Source organism: Ochotona curzoniae, unplaced genomic scaffold (assembly GCF_017591425.1).
Source record: "Ochotona curzoniae isolate NIBS_2020 unplaced genomic scaffold, NIBS_Ocur_1.0 contig_2210, whole genome shotgun sequence".
Taxonomy (NCBI): Eukaryota; Metazoa; Chordata; class Mammalia; order Lagomorpha; family Ochotonidae; genus Ochotona; species Ochotona curzoniae.
Window position 1 is genome coordinate 52,595,909 of NW_024465369.1, and position 19,253 is coordinate 52,615,161.

At 36.2% G+C, this 19,253-nt stretch overlaps 1 protein-coding gene across 1 annotated transcript in view; it reads right to left on the reverse strand.

Annotated features, from left to right (window-relative positions):
- PGAP1 (post-GPI attachment to proteins inositol deacylase 1) overlaps positions 1–19,253 on the reverse strand; it is a 69,492-nt gene that overhangs the window by 23,292 nt on the left and 26,947 nt on the right. The window contains exons 8-14 of the mRNA XM_040971916.1: positions 12,051–12,156; positions 11,340–11,395; positions 9,501–9,584; positions 8,305–8,351; positions 7,869–7,920; positions 5,583–5,660; positions 1,724–1,799 (exon numbers count right to left, since the gene is read on the reverse strand). Coding sequence (XP_040827850.1) covers positions 1,724–1,799; positions 5,583–5,660; positions 7,869–7,920; positions 8,305–8,351; positions 9,501–9,584; positions 11,340–11,395; positions 12,051–12,156 — 499 coding nt within the window. The remainder of the gene's footprint in view (positions 1–1,723; positions 1,800–5,582; positions 5,661–7,868; positions 7,921–8,304; positions 8,352–9,500; positions 9,585–11,339; positions 11,396–12,050; positions 12,157–19,253) is intronic.

Genomic DNA, 19,253 nt, shown 5'->3' on the forward strand with positions numbered 1-19,253 from the left:
GATCCAAACTAACATTTAAAAAAAAAAAGTAGTATCAGAATATTATTTGCTAAAGACTTGATGAACCAACACATGCTAAAATGAATGGGTTATCTCGGAGAAAAACAAGGTATTTACATACTCAAAATACCTTCCCAAAGATATTTATTAAAAACAGAAGAAAAAGTAGCAATTTATGATGCAGAAGGCAGGCAGGCATCGCCTTAACCAAGATATCAAGGTTAATACAACCAACAATAACATGTTAATCTCATGTATCCTTTGAAATTACTTGCTGAGAAATATATTTTATTCCTATATTTTGGCAAAAAAAAAAAAACACCATAGCCTCAATCTAATCACAAGAAAGTATTAGATAAATACAAACTGAAGGATATTTCACAAAATATTAACCAATACTCTTCAAAAGTTTCAAAGGTTTGAAAGAAAAGGCAAGAATAAGGAAAAGTCACACACAGGATATTAATGAGACATGACCAATAAATACAATGTGGAAACCTGGGGGAGTGGGGGCATCAGTGGAGAAATGTAAAAACCAAAGCAAGCCTGTAGATTTAGTTAATAGTGCTGCACCAATGCCAATTTCCTTTTTAAATTTTTAAATATTTATTTATTTCAATTTGTAAGGCACATTTACAGAGACAGAAGGAGAGATGGGGGGGAGGACAGTGGGTAGAGAGAGAAAGAGATCTTCCATTTGTTGGTTCATTCCCTAGATGGCTGCAATGGCCATAGTTGGGCCAGTTTAAAGGCAGGAACCAGGCGTTTACTCTCGTCTCCCATGTAGGTGCAGGGGCCCAACCCCTAAGCCAATCCTCATGCTTTTTCAGGTGCATTTTCAACGAGCTGGACTGGAAGCAGAGCAGCCAGGACTTGCTCTCATAGATACCAGTGCTGCAGGTGAGGCTTAGCCTGTTATGCTGCGGCATCAGCCCCCAATACTAATTTCCTATCTTTAAAATATGCATTTTATGGGTGGCATAACAGTTTAATTCATCTCCTGTGGAACCAGCATCCACATGGGCACTGTCCCAGCTGTTCCATCTGTGATCCAGCTCGCTGCTAATGGTCTGGGAAAGCAGTGAAGGGACACAAGGCCTGTGTCCCTGCACCCATGCACGAGACTCAGAATAAGCTTCCAGCCCAGTTTGACTGGCTCAGTTCTGGTCGCTGTAGCCATTTGAGGCCTGAAGCAGTGAATGCAAGGTATTTCTGTCACTCCCTCTCTCTTTGTAACTCTGGCTTTCAAATAAAATTAATAAATCTTTAAAAAAAAAAACCCTGCATTCTGCATATTTTGAAAAGCAACATTAGGAAAAGCGAAGAATACAAATTTTATTCCTTTATAACTTTTCTGTAAGTCTAAAATTATTTCAAAACAATACATAAGAGTATTTGAAAAAACCTTGAAATCTTCACAAGGAAGATAACATTTATATTCTATAAAAAACACTTTACTAAAAGGCTGAAAACAAGAAAACACACTTGTACCTGCAGCTGTTCTCATTTGTGGGCAGAGAAATGTCTTTTTAAGGTTCACTTCTGAGAAGATGATCACTGGCTCAGGATTAAGTGTGAATCAAGCCATCAAAGCTCAAATGATTACTTGAAATACACATTATTTAAAATTATAAGGTTTTGAATTATTTCATTAACTTAAAAAATAAATTTGTACTGTTGAAAATAGGAGCAATTCTGAAGATTTCCAAACTAAAGCACTTACCAAAGGAAAAGAGATGAGTTACAGGAAGCTGTATCGATCTTGTCTCTTTCTTAAAGAATTCACAATCTACAACAAACTGAAATAGAAAAAAAAATGATACATTGGAAAAAAATAGAATTAAATCTATAGTTAAATATCATCACCCTATGTTTCAAAAAAAAGTTTACAAAACTTTATTTTGGAAAAACAAGTATTCACACTATAACTGTCTATATCCGCTCCGCAAGAATTCTTCAACAACAGAACCTACGCTGAGAAACCTGCTCAATAAGCTTAACTTAGTAAGTTAATTTATCAGATGGTCATTTTTACAACAACATATCCATAGTAAAGTTTTAGTTTTAGGTGTTTGTAGAAGAGCATTATTAAAAGATGGATCTAAGTATTAAGAGTCAAGGTTAACTCAAGATTAAGAATTCTGATAACATATCTTTGAACAGTTACACAGTCAAAGGGGAAATGTGATTTTGTGACAGAGCTAAAAAATTCCATACAGTTTAATTAGATTATAAACACTGTTGGATCCAATTATTCATCCACAGATGGCTAATGCTTTTCATGTGAAATTATTTCTGGTTAAAAAGTTATTGTGTGAATAGGAAAGAAAAGCTTATAATGTATGAAACAACAAATGCTTTTCAAAAAGCAATGTATACAGTATGAGATACACACGACTACAATTACTTGTAATGACAACAATTTATTTTTTAATGACATTCCTAAAGCTTTGTAAGAGGGGCTGGCTTTGTGTTGTGGCGGGTTAAGCTGCTGCTTGCAACACCAGCAGCCCATAGTGGGGTACTGATTCAAGTACTGGCTTCTCTGCTTTTAAATCTGCTAAAAATCCTAGCAAGGCAGCAGATAAAGACCTGAACATTTGGGTCTCTGCCACTCATATGGGAGAGCAGATGGAGTTCCTGGATCCTGGCTTTGGAGTGCTCCCATCCTGGCTGCTGCGGCCTTTTAGGGAGTGAGTCAGTAGAAATCTCTCTCCTCCTTTTACTCACTCAGCCTTACAAATACATAAATCAATCTTAAAACTCACACAAGACTTCGTTCTCAGTATTATGCAGGAGGGCTTATTTTTGGTAAAGATACAATTTTACTAAAACAATCTCCACAATGCAATCAATTAGTTTTGATCTATGAAGAGCCAAGAAAAAAAATCAATTTGATATTCTACCATAATTAGCAAGCAGTTTGATGTATCTTTAATCTTTAAAAGTCCAATGCCTGTGCAGTCTGCCTTAGGGTTTTCTGACAACTGCACCTCAGACCTTCGATGCAATGATATTTTGTTTGCCCTTTTTGTAATGTTTTTATTGCTTTTTAAACTGAGAAACTATTAGGCATCTTGCTATTGTGTACCACATGGGTAAACAAAAGAAAAGATGTGCTTGGGGATGTGTTTTTATTTCTCCTTTACAAGGCAAAGAACCCAAATGGATATTTTCATTATAGTCACAAATAGCTGTTACAAGAAATCATTGGCTGAATAAGCTGACTGGGTTGAATAAGCCGATCCATTGCCTAAGGCAGGGAAATGAGCAGGTGGAGAGGTGTCAGCCTAACTTGCTGCATCACATATTTTAATTAACAGGATTTTTATAACTGATTTAAAAACTGGCTATGCATTCAGTTTTGAATAATAAAAATCCGTAACCAAGGAACAATTTAGTATTCCATAAACAAATTTCTGATGGGTTTACTTTGATTTCTGCCATCAAAAAGAATACAAGTAATTCCACTTGCATTTCGAAAAATTTATGAAGATGTAAATTAACTCAAATTTGTTTATTCTGCCTTTTGAATACATGTAGTTTTCTCCTGATGGGCTGTGACACAGACATGCAAAAACCATAAAAGACCTGTATTATCCTAATGAGACTGGGCTGCAGGACGGTAGAGTCAACAATACCATTTATCAAAAAGCATCAAAACATATTACACATTTATTAGGCTACTGTCTACTTGCAGAAAGTTTCATTCATTTCTTAAAACAACCAGAGGGCCTTTTCAAGTTTGAGAGAGATGTTAGATTCATTCAAAACCAACTTACCTGACAGAAAAACCCTTAAAGAGAGTTTTTAGTATTGAAGATGATGAATTACCTCTCACTTGAGCTAAGCAAAACAAAACAATGAATCCATTATAAGGTACTTGTGCCACTCAGTCTTTGCGAAGACTCCCAACTACATCCCCCTTTTCCTTTTTCTTACTTGCTAAAAATTTTCCTAATGATTTTGGTCATAAATCTCACAATTTTCTCTATAAACAAACACTATTTTTTAACCATTTTGGGAGTATTCACTAAATGCTGAGAATATAAGGCAAAATAAAACCTAAGTGGCTGCTACTCTCAAATAGTCATAATAGAGATATGCAATCAGACAAATAACTTACAACTTAAGGAAATAAATTCCTTGAAGAAATTGTTATCAAAGCATCAGTGGAGTAGGTAAATAAATAATTAATTTAAAAAGTATTATGGGAGGGGTCTGGGAAACTAAAAGGGCCACAGTTTGGACTTAAAAGGATGAGGAGCACAGAAGGCCTTCTACCCCCATCTTCTCTTTTCCCCTATCAGTTCTCTCAAAATCACCCTTAATTCTGCCAGTTCCCTGGTACAAGCCCTCACAATTCCTCATATGGAGCCTACTCTTCATTTTTCCTCCTTCTGACATCTTGAATACACTGATGTTCTAATTCTTTCTTATCCACTACTGTGGTGAAAAATTTTAGGTCTTTTTCCAAACTTGCAAATTCTGTAATGTCCAGCATCCTCCAATTCCTCTAAAATATGGCTGAGACCTACATTTCCAGACTTTTCTTCCATTGATATTTTACTCAGGATGGTCACTCTTTCAAAAATTATTACTCAGTTTTCCAAATACATACTATTCCTACATACTTAAACACTATGTATTACAACTTTCTTCAATGATGGTATTGTTGAGCTTTTGGAATGTGGATAGTACATCTAAGAAAGTGAACTTTAGATTTTATTTAATCAGTTTATTTTTCTTAAATTTATTTATTTTTATGTAAAGGCAGATATACAGAGAGGAAAATCTTCTGTCCACTGGTTCGCTCCCCAAGTGAGCGCGATGGCTGGAGCTGTGCCAATCCGAAGCCAGGAGCCAGGAGCTCTTCCAGGTCTCCCATGTGGGTGCAGGGTCCCAAGGCTTTGGGCCGTGCTCAACTGCTGTCTCAGGCCACAAGCAGGGAGCCGGATGGGAATCGGGGCTGCCAGTCTTAGAACCAGTGACCATATCGGATCCCGGATGTGCAAGGTGAGGACTTTAACCACTACGCTATCGCGCAGGGGCCCTATTTAATCATTTAAATTTAGTAGCTGCCTGTGCTAGTGATTCTCATTGACAACACAGGTCTAGAATTCTTTACGAAAATCCTATCCTTTAAGCATACTTTGAATGCGTATCATTGTGCAGCATTTAGAATTATTTCTTCCTTTGACACTTTTCATCTACTTTCTATATTTTGATATGTATTACATGTGTGTGTCTCTCTTGATTCAACAGTTTGGAGCATCCTAACAACAGGATCCATGTCTATCTGATTCATGTTGTTTCTTTTATTTCTTGGTACATAATCTTGTACCTAAATCAGTACCTAGTAATCCACAGATTTTAAAAGACTGATAAAACCGTACAAAGGGGCTTGGATTTATTCTGCTTAGTTCAAGTTGAAGCAGATGATCCTAAGGATTTAAGATTTTTAGGTGGCTCACTAAATTGGTAAATGTTTTCATTAAGCTTTATGCAGAACCCATTAAAAAAAGTTTAAAAGTTAGAATATATCACAAATATTCTGATAAAAATCTTAATTCACATGTTACCTTACTTCCATGAATAGATGGTACATAAACAACAAGATGAGACAAAGATGGATAGTCTTGAAGTCTTAAGGTCAGAAACTTAAAAAAAAAAAATGAAAGAAAGAAAATAAGACACTTTATTTATTAAGACAGAGATTAATACTTATTTAACAAAAGGTAAATTAAAACATTTCTAAATTACTTACTTTTTTTGTAAAAGTATGTCAAAGTTAAATCTAGTACATCGTAAAATGTTTACATTTCCAGGTCGCTAATCCTACTGAAGTTCAAATTCCTAGTACAATTATGTCAAATACTTAAAAGTTCAAATACATTAAAATTTAAATATCTAATATATCTAATGATTTTAGATGCTTACTTCCAGATTTTTGTATGTTTCTTTTTGTAATTTGGCTGTTTGTTACACACAGAATTACAATCTTATTGCTACACTTTATTTTGGTTTATTTTGGTAATATATGACAAATTATTTCATTCAACAGCTGATGAATGAGTTAGAATTTAATGTCAAATGATTCTGATCTAGGTTAAGCAGGAAAATGTTGCTACATAATACTATATATGAACATCCTCTCTAAAGACACTCCAATGTAAAAAAGCTTGAATACTTTATGTAGCTATTGATCTGGTTAACTTAAATGCATATTCTCAACAATGACAAAAGGCTTTGCCAGAGCACTGCATCTATTCACTAACAATTAGCAGAGATACCAGAAAGTGATGATTCTCATCAGATAATATTTCTTCTGAGAAGATATAAATATGAATAAAACTTACAAAATCTTTTCACTTGATAACTCAATTTTATGGCAAAATAATGCTGTGCATTCCTTATAAATAGCTAACACTTCACATTAAGTTTTTGTTTTCATAATGAAAAAATTTATACTTAATAATTATAATCCTAACTGAAAACACGCAAGGTTCCAGAATATCATAATCCACATATCCTAAGAGCTTCCTTTTAGAAATCACTATGAAAACTAAACAGCTGGAATAGCTTGTTCTACTCAGCCAGCTGTCTCTTACATTCAGAACAAACAACATAGGGACCTAAAGTTTATAAACACATTTGTTTAATCTTGGGGGACTTTAAAAATCACGTAAGATTTTATGGTTTAAAAATATAAGAACAAAGTACATTTTACTAAATTTTTAATAATGTATTTCTTTCTAATTCTTAAATCACAGGCTGGATAGACTGTCTCATGAATTAGTAATTTGTATATTTATCCTAACACATTTGTTTGAGCTTTGGCCAGGGAGGTTAGGATAGAAACAGTGAGACCTTCAAAATAATCCTGAGTTAACTACTTCCCCACAGACTTTGTTTTGTAAATATGAATACAGTCAAGTGAATGAATATGCACAAAGAAAGATCAAGCAAGGCAATGGGAAAAAATCTGCCAGTATTCCAAAATGTGACTTATTATTCCTCAGTCACTGTGCTGCTTCTGTTAGTGAAGTTCTTCTCTGTTAGTACAGAGTTGACTATTTATGCAAATAAATATAAGCATACATGACCAAAATTTACTTTCTTGAAGTTACCTGAGAGACACATAGGAGCAACCATATGATTTCGTTTTCAAGTATGATTCTAGTATTCACTATGAAAATACACTTAATGCATAGACTTACTTGACTGAAAACTACAAATATCAATCCTGACTCAAAATAATCAGTTGTAATAAATAGAATTCGGAAATAAAAATGACTACTTCTATCACATCTTATAATTATCTTATCAAAAATTAATTTTGAGAATATATAATAAGCCTTATATAAAAATACCTGCTAACCTCACCACAGTTGCTTAAGGATAATAGTAACAATTATGAAACGCATCTGTTGTTTATTACCCTGGAGGATATTACGTAAAGCTACACAAGTGCTTCACCACAAAATGATTTTGAAATTGATGTGGAAAAATCATTTCAGTTCTCTTCGAGATGCCCATCTCCCCACCACAGCTCAGTCCTCCCGAAATTCTGATTACACCATGCAGGTTTTATTATAAAACAGACCATGCAAACCTACTTTCAATTTAATTTGCAAATGTATCCTTATTAATTTAGAGGATTGTTAACTTAATTTTTCATCTCTGAAAGTTTAAAAAAAAGCAACTTTAATTACAAACAATTCCTCATCAAATGTATCTCTAACAAAAATATTTGTAAGATATAGGTTAGCAAAACTCAAGCTTGCTTAATAAATTAATGAAAGAACAAACTGTCCATAGACATAATTTTTTCACCTGGACACTAAAATTCTAAAGTTATATTATACCTTAATTGTTGGCAGTAATTCAGCCTTCCACGATAAATCCACACCTTGCCGGCTTTGAAATAAATATCAAAAAATAATTAAAGGAAAAACACATTCAAATATTGCAAATGATAGACTTGAGAGGAAAAAGAAAATATCTATAGATCTCAGCAGACAGAATTATAATGAACTGAAATCTAGTAAGTCTAACCCAAGATACTCTGTTGACAGTTTGCCTGGCAAGAAAAAGTTGTTTTTTTTACTAACAGCAAACTACATTCAATAGCTACAAAAATTTCTACAAATCCATTTCCTCTTCTTTTCACTTTGAAATTAATACTTTAATATAGCTACAAAATGAGCAAGAGAACAAGTAAGCTGATCTTAAGAGTATCACCCCTGAGTATTGTTTATGCTGAGACAACTGACGAGGCCAAGCCATGAGCTCAGTACTCACCACATAGAAGTGCTGTTTATGCAACCAAAAATCCAACTGTTTGTATCCTATTCATGACGAAAAATGAAACACATCAGAGTACAGAAAATAATTACTTAAAATGAGTATCTTCAACAGCTTTTCAAAAAAAGTGAGTAGGGACAGAGAAACAAATAACTGTACTTTGTTACTGAGAAACATATCCAAGATGCCCTCAAAAGTCACACAAGCAAGGGATGGCTAAAGAATTAGCAGTCGGCATGGCAGGCATGCTGTGAACCCACTCCAACCTTTCACATCATTTAACCTTGGGAACTAGCTACTGAGGTGAACAACTAGCACTGAGAGGGAAGAGAATGTCTAGCATTGTACTCACTGAAAATAAACAGTGTAAAATCATTCTGTTAAGTCTAGATAACACTATAACTGATACTCCTAGAGCATATTTAGTGTAAAAAGTACATCAATTTTAATATGGACCAAAATAGAAAAACAGGATTTGCTTTTCAATATATCTCTAACTCCTTTACCATATTTATTCTTTACAGTGCTAATGGAATTTTATAATTTCAAGTTTTGGGAGCTCAATTCCCTTAGTATGAACAGAGTGAACTATGGCAGAAAGAGTGAAAAGACCTAAACTAGAATCAAAGGTTAGAGAAGTTAACAGTGCCTTACAAACGTTTCTCCCATCTTGGGGCTTATGAGGCCTCTGGGACCAGGACTTCTAAAAGGCAGGTATGTCTGGAATCATGCTGGTTGTGCACGAATCAAAGAGAGCACATGGCATTTCTTAAAAGCTGTTTCTGTTCAAAAGGAAACTGATTTTTGTTTAACCAAGAGATATGCTCATGTGTACAAAGCAAGGAACAATTCTGGAGGCAAATCCAACCAAACCCAGTAATCTGGGGAAAGGCAATCTGTGCTCTTGGAAACTGAGGCATGGTTCACGCCAAATTTCAAACCAACCTTCCTACAAAGGCCACTGGACACAGAACACATGTGATGCTATAAACCAATGAAAAACACATTAGGTAAAGGTGAAAAAAACCAGCACATTAAAGGAAAATTTTTACTACTATGTTTTCAATCAAACCACTGTTCCCCAAATTTTCCAACTAAATTTAACAATAGTTCATACATTTGCTAAATATTAGTTGAATCTGTACATTAAACACTAGCCTTTCAAATGACATAAAAAGTAGCAATTATCTTACCAGCATGGTGCTCTGACAATAGACATGAGTGTAGATTTTTCTATGATTTGCAAGAGGAAATGTAAAATATATCTTATTAGATTCCTAAAAACAGAAGGAAAAGACTTATTATAGCTTAAATGCCTGGATAATTTCACCATTCAAAAATTCAGATCAAGTAAATGAGTAATGATCTTAATCTTATTCTTAGAATTGTCAAGAACCAATATTCTAAGAGTCGAAGAGAGAGGATGCAGAGTTCAAATGCTTCTATATTCTTAGAGATTAGGTAGGAACTCTGTAGGCTTGCATTTATTCTGGAGTCATTACTTTGAATACATTCTTTTCTGTTGCATTGTTATTTTTAATCTTTTAGTCAAATTAAACTAAACTTTTTTAGATCTGACAACTAGAGAGGCCTACAAATGTCTGACCAATCACCATAGCATTTCTACTGCAAGATGGTGATTTTGAGATACCATTTCCCAGATAAAAAAAGCAGTTCCTTCAAGAAAAGACTGACCCAAGGCCTGCTGTAGAAAATAGGAGCTGAAATAATCCAGTCATACTGGACAAGCAGGAAACTATTAAAGACAACTACACATTCTATCAAAGACTGAGAAGTCAAACTTGGAATGGCTTCTACTGGTCAAACACAGCACCATCTCAGCTTCAATGGATTGAAGCATAAGTGCTTGAATCAGTGAGTTCCTGACAACACTGAAGAAAAACCCTCTGGTGGACATTGATGCAGAATACTAACAGCCAACTCACTATTCTGCAAATCAATAAATGTAAGGTAAAATCCCAAAATCCAAGCAGTTACCATTATATTCAATTATGATTTATGCCACGTTAGACAATTTGAGTGGATAAAGATGCAGTTTTTCTAGGTAGTATATCAGTTAATAAATGATGAAGGATAAATAAAATTAGACTATCAGCGACTGGTGTGGTAACTCAACCAGTTAATCCTCCAGCTACAAGCACCGGAATCCCATATAGACACTGGTTTGTGTCCTGGCTGCACCGCTTCTGACTCAGCTTCCTGTTTACAGACTGGGAAAAAAGCAGAGATAACCCAAAGCCTTGAGATCCTGCACTTGCATGGAAGACCCACAAGAAACTATAGGCTACAAGCTTCGGATCAGCTCAGCCCCAGCCACTGTGGCCACTGGGGAGTGAATCAGCAAATGAATGATCTTGCTCTATTCATTCTTCTCTCTGTAAATCTGCCTTTCCAATAAAAATAAATTAACCTTTAAAAAATTTTTAAAATATAAAATTAGACTATCATCATGTTTGCCAACTCCTAAGTAGATTAATCACGCAAGACATTCCTCATCAACAGTTGCTTACAAAATAGAGAGAGACATAGTCTAGCAAAAATAATAACAAAAAAATCTAAAGCCTGAATCTGACCAAGCATCTAAATATATAGTCATACAAAAAGGTCTGGCATAAGAATATACTAAATTTTAAAGGAAGAATATACTAAATAATGACAGGAATGAAATCAGCAAAATTAAGACCATGAAAAGACCTGTTATTTATTTTTCAACATATATATTTCAAGGAAAGGAGTGACAGGGAAGTATTATAGATTAAAGAGGAGTATAAAACCTATCAATCAATAACTCTGTGTGGTCCTGGTTATTTAAACAGATGGACTAAAAAAAAAAAAATAACAAAAAAAGCCCAAAAATAAAACCATAGAAAACTTAATACTAACTAGATTTTATTAAGGAATTATTTTAAATTATGTGAAAATATCATGTGTTTTAGAGTCTTTAAACTTTTTAACTTTTAAAGATAAAAACCAAAATATTTTGAGAAAAAAATCTTTAGTGGAATACTTACATTATAAGCCACGTAAGTCCATCTGGACACTTTTACTGGAACCCACATAGATGTTCCTTAGGAAAAAGGAAATTCATTCATTTGCTTTGTTTTGTCTCAATACTAGTAATTTGTTTTTTGAATCCTGGTGAAACATATCTCCATGTCTGAACAAAGTAACTTTTTAAAAATTGGCTATTTATACCAATATGGTATCTATATTTTCATCACTAACCTTCACAACAAATAAGGTATTGTAAATCTATTTGGTGTCTTCAGATATGAAGAATTACCACCAGAAGAAAATATTTCATTTCCCAAATAAGACATACAATTAAGAAGATTATAAAAAGGCACTATGTTTATTTAAAAGTAAATTTTACCAGGAAAAGACATGCTGGCAATCTATAACAAGAATGAATAACAACTGAAATCAAATCAGAAACTTCTAAAGGAGTCATAAATAAAAAGGATTTATTCCACGTGACTGCAAGGAGAGTAGAGGTGTTATGTAACACTAAAAGTCTCCTATCTGTCATCTTATTTTCAAGACAAACTTTTTTATCAGCAACACCCTAAAAGTTATTCTTCTTTGATTCTTCCTAAGAACTTCACCAGTTTCATAAAGGAAAAAATATTAATAAATCATAATTTAGACTATACTAGGAGTCTGATAATAAGTTACCTAACAATAATGAGAAACTCCACTTAAGATATACTATTACCACCAACCTGTTAAGTCAGAAATTATTGATGGATTTTCCTCAAAGTGTTTTGCTGGATGTCTTATAAAGTGGTGATTCAAAACTGACAATTTCTTCTTGGGATTTTGAGTTATCTAGAAAGAACATCAATATATATTTTGTATTAACTATGCATTTTATTTATTGCTTTTTAAATTTTGAACTGTGCTTTTTTTTTTTAAATAAAAGACATTTATTCAACGTTATGATCAAACTATTACAATTAGCAATCAACAGCAAGGGTGCAAAAAAAGAAAACAAAGAAAAACTACATTTAAAACCCTTTGTTGGAATGCTTTACACTTCCCACAGAACAGAAACTAAAGTAACCTGTTATACAATTAGTCACAAATATAGTCCTCGAGTTTTTTTTGCCCATACACAGGAGTATTCTCTACATATCTTCTTTGTAGTAGCTAGGCCCTGCCACTACTGTGCTTGGCTGAATTCACCAATCTGTTGTAACCTGTAGCTTCCCTGTCACTCTCTGGCTCTGCTCTCCTGCTAAGTTTTGTTTCCTGGCAGTCACTAAAATCTTCTGCCACTGCCATAGCTACTGCTGCTGCTGGAACCACGATAGCCACCTTGGTTTCGTGGTTTGGCAAAATATTGGCCACCACCACCATAGGGGCCAGAGCTTCTGCCCCCGTAGTTTCGTCCCTTCATGCGTCCAAAATTTGAAGACTGATTGTTGTAACTGCCAAACTCATTGTAGCTTCCACCGCCTCCAAAGTTGCTTCCACTACCACCAAAGCCGCCTCTGCCATTGTTATAGCTGTCATAGCTGCCACTCCTGCCATAGCCACCGCCATAGCCACTGCATTTTAAATATGAGGAAATTAAAATAGAGAAATTAAGGAGCTTGCTCAAGGTCACACAGCTATAAAGTCTGGACTGAGAGTCAAACCCTGCTCTAGCTCTAGCTCTGTGCTTCTATGCATTACACAATGATGCTTCTTAAGGAATAGCAGGAATGAACCATCATAAACCAGAAGAGAACCAGAAGAGAACTGAAGAGATTCTCTGGCCTAGCAATTCCACATCAGTTTCCAAACTTAGACAAGTGTCAGTCCCAAAATAAAGAATTCATTGGTTCCTAGAGAAACTGTTCTTTCACTCTCTTCTACTTGCTTTTTCAATATCTTAATACAATAAACATTGAAAGCTTTATGTAAACTGCCCCTCCTTTAAAAGAGAAAAAAAATCTCTTTGAAATCACTATTCAACTGTCTAGTTTAAGCATTGAAACATCTAAATGATTTTCTCATCAACACCACAATGAGCTAATAGCAAAGAAATGACAGAGAAGACCCAGTAATATTAGATACTTTCAAACCTTTAGAAAGCCACCTAGTATTTGCTTGCACATTTCTAACCAGTTACTTTTTTTGTTGTTGCAGACGGAAAAGTTCATTTGCAAAGGGACCAGGTGAACAGCGAAGGGAGGGGGAAAGAGAAAGCACCTCCGGAGAGAAAGCACCTCCGGAGAGAAAGCCTGGAGGTGGGGTGTCTTTTGAAAGGGAAGGGAGAGAGACACACCAAAGGAGTCTTAGGACTTTAAGCATTCCCTGAACCCTCCTTATTGGGTGGGAACCTACAGGTAAGATGTTCTCCATTGGTGGTCTCTTAATCAGCTAGGAAATGGGCAAGGTTGGTGCCACCCACCTGAAGGTGTGGCCACGACCTCAGCAGGCCTGGATGGCCTCAGAACCCCTTCTTGAAATCCCACATTCTACTTCTGTAGGGGTAAAGGGCAATGATATCTTAAGGCTACTTCCTGCTGAAATGGGGCGTGGTTTGGGCAAAGGGGCCCCTGGAGGTGGTCTAACAAATTACTTTGTAAAAATAATACATTCCCATCTGAGCAAATCTTCCCAGGACAATATTCTGCCATATACAGAGTAAATACTTGATTCCATGTTACTTTGAAATACTGAAGGATGTTTTTAGCAAAACAAGAAAACTATTACGTTACCCATCTAAATAACAAACTCCTTTTATGACTGATATGAAGCAACTTCACAAGTAACTTTTTAATCTTGTTTTTAATTTATATAAAGTCAACAGATCTCACATTATTAATGATAACAGATTTGGAAGCATAGGGGACCCCATTCTTCCCTTCCCCCTATTTTTTCCCAAATCACTACAATTATACATAAATCACTTCACTGTAACAAACTTAACCTTTTGATATTTAAAGGTAATATGATACAGTAAATAGAGCAAGGAGAAAAAAACTACATATAATAAAAGCAAACTAGATTACAAACAAGTCTACTACTATTCATGAATATACACTTGCTGATACAGCAGTTAATTCTCAGCTTGTTAATCTTACATACAGAGATTACATTTCTATGTTCTGTGTATTATCACAAATCAGAAGAGCATAAGATATTTGTCTTTGTGGGAATGGCTTAGTTCACTAAGTATAACAGTTTCCAGCTGAGTCCATTTTTTGGAAACAGTAAGATTCCATTCTTTACCAGGGCTGAGTAGTATTCTATAATGTACATGTACCATATTTTCTTTATCCACTCATCAGTTGGTGGATATCTGGGATGGTTCCATATCTTAACTACTGTGTAACAAATACACTTTTTTCTTAAAAATGTATTTAGTTCTTCTTGGCAAGACAGATTGAGAGAGGAGAGACAGAAAGATATTCCATCCACTGGTTCACCTCCCCACAATGGCTGGAGCTGAGTCAATCTAAAGCGAGGAACCTGGAGCTTCTTCTGGGCCTCACACATGGATGCAGGGTACCAAGGCTTTGGGCTGTTATAGACTGCTTTTCAAGGCCACAAGCAGGGAGCTGGGTGGGAAATAGAGCAGCCAGGACACAAATTGGGGCCCTTATGGGATCCCAGTACATACAAGGTGAGGACTTTAGCCATTAGGCTACTGCACCAGACCCTAACTAACTTCTTAAAGTTAATTCCTTTGCCATTCTGATAGAATGCTAGAAAAACTCATGTTTGCTGATGTCCTTAAAACAGGGTACACAGAGTAGTATACTCGATACTACTAGATATGGTATAACTAAAGAGGATGGTGGAATTTACATATTCATTGACTCAACCTCTATAATCAACTTGTTCTTAGAGCGAATTGGCTTGACTTGTTAAAGCTACCACATCAATTAGAAGCATAAATCTTTACAGCAAAACTTTCACTTAAGCAACTGCCTAGGTTGTCTTATCCCTGGTCAAGTGTTATACTGCTGGGAGAAAAGTAGCCCATAGCTGGATGGCATTCTGGGCCTAGTTTATGCCATCTGTTAATTATACCAGTGTGCAATATAGTTATATAATATTATAGCCTATAACTGCTTTCCCAGATGACAGGCAGGAATCTGGATGGGAAGTGGAGCAGTTGGCACAAAAAAACAGTGCCATATGGGATCCCAGTGCATACAAAGCAAGGACTTTAGCCACTAGGCTACCACACCAGGCCCTACATTGCTGACTCTTGTGCAAAGACAGCAATATCTCAGAGTAATGATGAAGCAGCAGAGGACACAGCCACTGGCAATGAACGGAAGTTACCTGGCTTGTGAGAGGGATTCATCAGACAAGACAGAAAGGGTTCTGAACGCAGGACAGCCCTACTTCCCTAATCAGCAGGAAGTAACTACACAAACAAGACATGACGAATCTGCACTCCACCTGTTCTTTGTAAATCCCACCAGCTATCAATCAAATGACTCCTTCCCAGGAAAGACTTCTCATCAAGAAACCATGAACCCACTACTCTTCTCAATATCATATGAAAAAAAATTGGGAGGAAATGGGTATTACCCAAAAAGAAATGCACGGACTTCAAATGTTTTTGCACCAAAATAAACTCATGTGTTAATTCTTAAAAAAAAAAAAAAAAAAAAAGGTCACATGAAGACGAGCATTGAGCATCGTGTGTGTATGCATGGGGCGAGGAGCAGGTGGTGATCTCTCTTTTCACACCAAGAATGGAAGGCAGAAATATTTCTCTCTCTATCACCTTTCCCCTCCTGACTAACTCCACCCCAAACATGTCCCTTGTGCATCTGTGAGTTTCTTACCTTTTAGATTAACTTGAAATTTTTAAAAAAGGAAAAATCTAAAATTTTGTTAAGTCAAGACAGTATCATCTTTACTTCTCTAGGTAATTCTCACATAAGCTTTGAGTTACAACTTTTATTCTGATACCCACTAAAAACATTTAAAATTCTTGGTACAACATGTTTGGGATTAATTAAGCTCCAAGTTACATTTTCTATGTACATTCTGTTCTCTTGGATTGCATGTTTCTTATTATTGAAAATCACACTCTAATGCTTTATTTTCTATAATTTAGTGCAGAGCATTAAATATAGTCATCTCTTAGTATATGTGGGGAACTGATTCCAAGAGCCCAAGGAGAAAACAGTCCCCAGGGTCAAAACAACGAAAGATGGATTCCCAGTGAAACCGTTGGACATGGGACGTTGGACTGTGTAGCATTGTCTGTACCAACAATGTCGGGATACATTTAAAGAGACTGATAGAATTATGATTCCTTATGAAGGACTACCCCATTGTAGTAAAATGAGGAAAATCTGTCGGGGGGAGGGAAGCTTGGTGGTGAATCCCAGCCTATATGAAATTGTACCACATAATTCAAAATTCAAAATAAAATTTACAAATATTAAAAAATAGAATATGGGCAAATCCAATTTAAAAAAGCAACAAACAAACAAACAAAAACAAAAAAGCAATGAAGCTGTAGACTAATCCTCTACTTGTAGCACCAGCATGCCATATGAGCACTAGTCGATTTCCAGTTGAGCACTTCCAATCTAGTTTCATGTTAGTGGCCTGTGTAAGTAACTGAGGAGACCCTAAGGCCTTGGGCCCTCGCAGCTTTGTAGCAGACCTGGAATAAGCTCTGGGCTCTCAGGTCTGGACCAGCTTAGCTCTGGCTATTATGCCCATTTGGGAAGTGAACCAGCAGATCAAAGATCACTCCATCTCTCATCTCTGCCAGTATTCCTGACTTCCAGGTAAAATAAATATTTTATAAACAAGATTTAATTATTTTTATTGGAAAATCACATTTAGAGAGAGAAGGAGAGACAGAAAGATCTTCCATCTGCTGCATCACTCCCCCCAATTGGCCACAATGACCACAGCTGCACTAATCCAAACCAGGAGCCTGGAGCCTCCTCCGGGTCTCCCACACGGGTGCAGGGTCCCAAGGCTTTAGGCCGTCCTTGACTGTTGCCCCAGGCCACAAGGGGAACTGGAAGGGAAGTGGAGCAGCCAGGACATGAACCAGTGCCCAAACAGGATCCCTGCACATGCAAGATGAGGACTTCAACCACTAGTTAACCACACCAGGCCTAAAATAAATAAATCTTAAAAAAAAAAAAAAAAACTTCCCTTATATAAAATTGCACGGTATCTGCATATAATCTATAAATTCCTTCCACTTCGTTTGAATCATTTCTAGGTTATTTATAATATCCAAAACAATTCAAACACAATGTAAACAGTTGTGCTATTTTTGGGAGAAACAAAACATGCTTGAGATGAAACATTTTGCAAAGATTTTCAATCTGTGGATAGTTACATCCCCAAGTACAGATGTACAAAGAACCAGCTGTTGTGAGTATATTTAGTGGAACTCAGTTTCATAAACAGTAGTGTATTGTGATTCTAAGCAGTGTAGTTACTCAATATTTCCATTTTGCTCCTAAAAACATGTCTGTAAAACATGTATTGAGACTAAAATTTACCTGTGTATTTGAGTTCTCATGTGTTACCAGAAAACATGATTTTTACCTATGAAAACTGGCTTTATGTACAATTTGTAAAGGAATATACATGGCTGAAGTACTTCTTCATTGGTCAGAATAAAGTCACCAAATACTGGTTCAAATAAAACTGCTCTTTCAATTTTGATTCTATTCCTGTATTAACTGTACTTGCTCAAGTAATTTTTTTTAAAGATTTATCTATTTTCATTGGAAAGGCAGATATTCAGAGAGGAGGAGAGATAGAGAAGATCCTCCGTCCAATGGTTCACTCCCCAAGCGACCAACGGGCAGAGCCGAGCCAATCCAAAGCCAGGAGCCAGGAGCTCTTCCGGTCTCCCACACGGGTGCAGGGTCTCAAGGCTTTGGACCATCCTCGACTGCCTTCCTAGGCCACAAGCAGGGAGCTGGATGGGAAGTAGAGCTGCCGGGATCAGACCTGACGTCCATATGGGATCCCGGGGCATTCAAGGTTAGGACCTTAACCCCTACGCTATCACGCCAGGCTCTGCTCAAGTAAATTTAAAATATTTTAGCCATAGTCAAACTTATCAACTAAAACAATATCAATAAAACAACAAAGTGTGTTTCATAACCACATCACATTGTCAACCCCATAAAGTCTATATACTTCCTTAAAGATATCTTAACATGAAATTTTGTGGTTTATGATGTGGTAAAACACAATTACTTGGATCCTCTAAAGAGAGATAAGAATTGTAATTCTTTTAATAGCAGTTACGTCACTCTCTGAGACTTTAGGAAGAAACAGACACTTTTCCCTACTTCTCAAGAAAGTGAAAAAGTTCTAAGACACGGTAAGAAGGAACACACTGCTTAGAGAACTACTGAGATGTCACGCTTATGATCTGTCAAAGAGCTGGAGTTTCAGGACAAAGACTCCAAAAATACTTGGACTGTAATATTTTGCCACAAAGAAGAAGATAACTGAGAAGCCAGGGCAACAACTTTTAAAATATATTTCCATGAAACAGTGATATAATGCATGATAGCCTGAGGTGGAAAAAAAATGTTTAAGAAATAATACACCTTGCTCCCAACTCACAGAAAAGAAATTCAAGTTCATGGGCCCAGCGTGATAGTGTAGTGGTTAAAGTCCTCACCTTGCACGCCCAGGATCCCATATGGGTGCCGGTTCTAATCCCGGCTGCTCCACTTCCCATCTAGCTCCCTGCTTGTGGCCTGGGAAAGCAGTGGAGAATGTCCCAAAGCCTTGGGACCCTGCACCCGCGTGGGAGACCTGGAACAGCTCCTGGCTCCTGCCTTCGGATTGGTTCAGCACCATCCGTTGTGGTCGCATGGGGAGTGAAGGATCGGATGGAAGATCTTCCTCTCTGTCTCTCCTCCTCTCTGTACATCTGCCTTTCAATAAAAATAAATAAACCTTTCAAATAA